General features: G+C 35.9%; 1 protein-coding gene across 1 annotated transcript; it reads left to right on the top strand.

The window, feature by feature from the left end:
• Nucleotides 1-863: 863 nt before the first annotated feature.
• On the top strand, nt 864-1,932 carry LOC139897679 (thioredoxin H2-like). Its single transcript, XM_071880372.1, has 3 exons — nt 864-1,016; nt 1,493-1,615; nt 1,715-1,932. Exons 1-3 carry the CDS (start codon nt 903-905, stop codon nt 1,844-1,846), a joined length of 369 nt encoding a protein of 122 aa, XP_071736473.1. The 5' UTR covers nt 864-902; the 3' UTR covers nt 1,847-1,932.
• The last annotated feature ends 1,673 nt before the right edge of the window (nt 1,933-3,605 follow it).

Here is a 3,605-nt window from a genome sequence, read left to right as displayed (position 1 = left end):
ATCCTTAAATTCTCTTTCTTCCCTGGTTCTTTAGAAATCGGCATTCCTTCATTTTGAATCACCTCTTCATGGCCCGGTTTAATCACCTCGGTTAATGGGATTACGAGATTTCTACCATCTAAAGTTGTCACCTTTATTGTTCTTCTTATAAGAGCATCCAAAAGGGTGATTCTTTTAGTGAAAACTAGATCGTTACCATCTCGTTTGAAGGTGCTAATGAGGCTTTTCGTCTACCACAAAAATAAGATCTCCAGGTGATGCACCAGGTTCTTGGTTTCCTTTTTCGGGAAATGTGATTTTTTGTTCCCTTTTTCCAGCCTGGTTTTATGTGGATTGGTGAAGGAAAACATATATTGTGCCGCTAGTGACTAGCCACATTTTGATCAAGAGAAATACGACTACGAGACTTATTTCCTCGACCTGTCATGGAATGATTCTTTTGTCATTTAGAGTAGATTTTTGTCCGGTCTAAGTTTAACAAGATTTAATGTCAGATTCGTTTTGTGCTTTTGTTATTTCTAGCATGATTTGCTCTTATATGCTTCTATCTGTTAGGATTTTGATGAATGTTAAAAGTACCAAAGTCGTTGAATGAAATATCATTAACAAATTCGAAAACTAGGTACACACATTCATCATATGCACATCATTCCTTTTGTCATTATCATCATTTGTACCAACAATACAGACCTAAAACAGCATTAAAAAAAAGCCTTAGGCTTTCTAATACTTTTTACTAATTTAAACATACGGTTCAAATTCACCCATCGAAGAAGAATCCTATTCCATGTTAACATCAAAAATAGTTTTCCTACTCTTGAAATTCAAGTTTCAATCTGTATATATTGAGCTTGTTTGTCAGAACTCAAACCTATTAATCATACAAGAAAGAAAGAAGGAAGATGGGAGGACAAGTTTCAACACAACAACGATCAGAGCTTGGAACAGTAAATTCAGTTCATTCATTAGACAACTGGAAAAAAAGGTTTCAGAGCTCAAAAGCATCCAAACATCTTGTAAGGAAGCCATTAATTTTTTATCAGAATGTTACAGTATAACTATATCTGTCTAGTTATATATTAATGATTTCTTAGATGATCATATCAGATTTTGCCAAATAAGTCTCCATTTTATAAAGTTCAATTAGTATAAAGCATACAACAAATATAAGCTTACCTTCACATAGTTTCGGTCAATATATAATTATTAATTAAAAATCCATTTTAAAACGTATAAGATTTTACCTTCACATAGTTTGGATCAATATATATAATGAATTTGAATACGGATAAAATTTTTCGTACTTTGTCTACTCGGGTAAGGGGTATTGTACGTTTCCGACATTTTTTCTTTGTATTTTTTTAGCTTCTCGCTAGCTTTGTTTTGTTAATAACATATATACACACCCATTAGCTGTCTAAAATATCGTTTCAGTTGATCAAATAAGAGTGCCAATATTTATAATATTTTTTTTTTTTTTCGGAATTTGTAGATGGTGATCGAGTTCTCAGCCGACTGGTGCGGACCTTGTAAATTTATCGAACCAGCGGTTCACGACTTAGCCATTGAGTTTTCAGATGTTGAGTTTATCAAGATTGACGTCGATGAGTTACCCGTATGTTCTTTTACATTTATAACATAATAATTGTATCAAATAAAAAAAAATAAAAAAAAAATACCGATATGGATTCTGATTTACAATGATTTGTAACAGGATGTGGCTAAGAATTTTGATGTACAAGCAATGCCAACATTCGTATTGGTCAAGAAAGGAAAAGAACTTGATAGGACCATCGGTGTCAAGAAGGATGAACTTCATAGGATGATCGAGAAACACACAGTCTAAATCTTCACCTATTTATGGCCCGAGTGAGGCTTATAGGATACAAGATGATTGCGGTTTCATACTAGAAAAGTTGTCTATGCTTGAATAAAGTTTGTGTAGTAATTGTGTTTGTTATGTCATGAGATATTGTACTGTAACAACCCCAATCCGTTTAACCAAAAACGGAGTACATTTTTTTTTTTTTATAAGATAGGTCCCATTAAATATCCACTTTACATAAACCATTTCAAATAATTTAACCGAATACAATTTATCATAATAGCACGTTAACGTTTTATCTCGACTCTTGGTTTACAAATGACATCATACATCCTTACGAGAATGTATTTCACATACAAGGTTTGACTCAACACAACCAAACAATACGACCTCGAAACATTTACACAACACCACGGTTAAGACACAATAGCCCAACCCGATACCAGGAGCATAATCCCGAGGATCTACCAAATCCCCGATCCGTGTCCAATGTCCAATAGCTACCCCATCGAGACCAAGTGCTCCTACGCAACTAGTCTAACAACTAGCTAACTTCATAACACATTACCTGTAAAAAGGTAAACAACGAGAGGGGTAAGCTTAACGCTTAGTGAATGCAATAATTATACATATACATATATAATCTACTTACTTGCAAACACTTACACAAATACCGCATACGAGCTAGCAACTCAACAAACATGCAATCACAATGCATACTAAATATCCGCAATTCACAATAAGCTAGCATCGCCAAAAGCATATAGTTCACAATTTAATATGCTAAAACTACAACACATAACCATGGTTACCCGATCATACAAGGGAACGGTACTCGAAAGACCGCCGGAGTTCATAACATCCATTAGTGTTACTTAAACACCGCGTAATCACTAATTCCCCCGGGTGATGTCTTAAACACCGCGACTAATTCACCCTCATGACAACGTGGCATCTTAAACACCGCGACGAATCCACACGTCAATCAAAACAATGAGTGGTGTCTTAAACACCGCGACAATTCCACTCCCATGACAATGTGGCGTCTTAAACACCGCGACGAATCCACACGTCAATCAAAACAATGAGTGGTGTCTTAAACACCGTGACAATTCCACTCCCATGACAATGTGGCGTCTTAAACACCGCGACACTACCACATGTCAATCAACCATGAGTAGTGTCTTAAACACCGCGACAATACTACTCGTTACTTAGAATGTGGTGTCTTAAACACCGCGACAATGCCACATTCATACTACACAAATAAATACATTATATACGTACACGCATAATTATTCCACTCACCTCGTGAACTCGAGCATTACAAACCATGCACGAAATCTTCACCACACGCAACCGAGCAAGATTTTACCTATAATACGCATATAGGCATACACATAATCAACATACAACCCCATTTGGACTCTCGACCCGCCCAAATGAACAACAAGTGCAAAATATACCCTTTTGCACTTTTAACGCTACCCGAAGGTCCAAAACTAGCGAGACTAGTTCCCGCGTTCTCGAAATACCCAATTATGTCAACTTTAACCTTCAAACGCATACTAGCTCGTATTTTACACAAAACCCATTCCATGGTTGACCAAGTTTGACCTTATTGCTAAAACACCAAATTTTAACCTAAAATCACTTCTCGCGAGTAATTACATGAAAAGCATCATTTAACACTCAACAAAAGTGTTTAATATCCAATTAATCCAAATTAGTGTCATCCTCAATTTCGACCCAATTCAAATTGCTCATTTTGACCAAAGTC

The sequence above is a fragment of the Rutidosis leptorrhynchoides genome, chromosome 3, assembly GCF_046630445.1.
Source record: "Rutidosis leptorrhynchoides isolate AG116_Rl617_1_P2 chromosome 3, CSIRO_AGI_Rlap_v1, whole genome shotgun sequence".
Taxonomy (NCBI): Eukaryota; Viridiplantae; Streptophyta; class Magnoliopsida; order Asterales; family Asteraceae; genus Rutidosis; species Rutidosis leptorrhynchoides.
The sequence above is the reverse complement of the archived record's forward strand: the minus strand, read 5'-3'. Positions and strand labels throughout refer to the sequence as shown.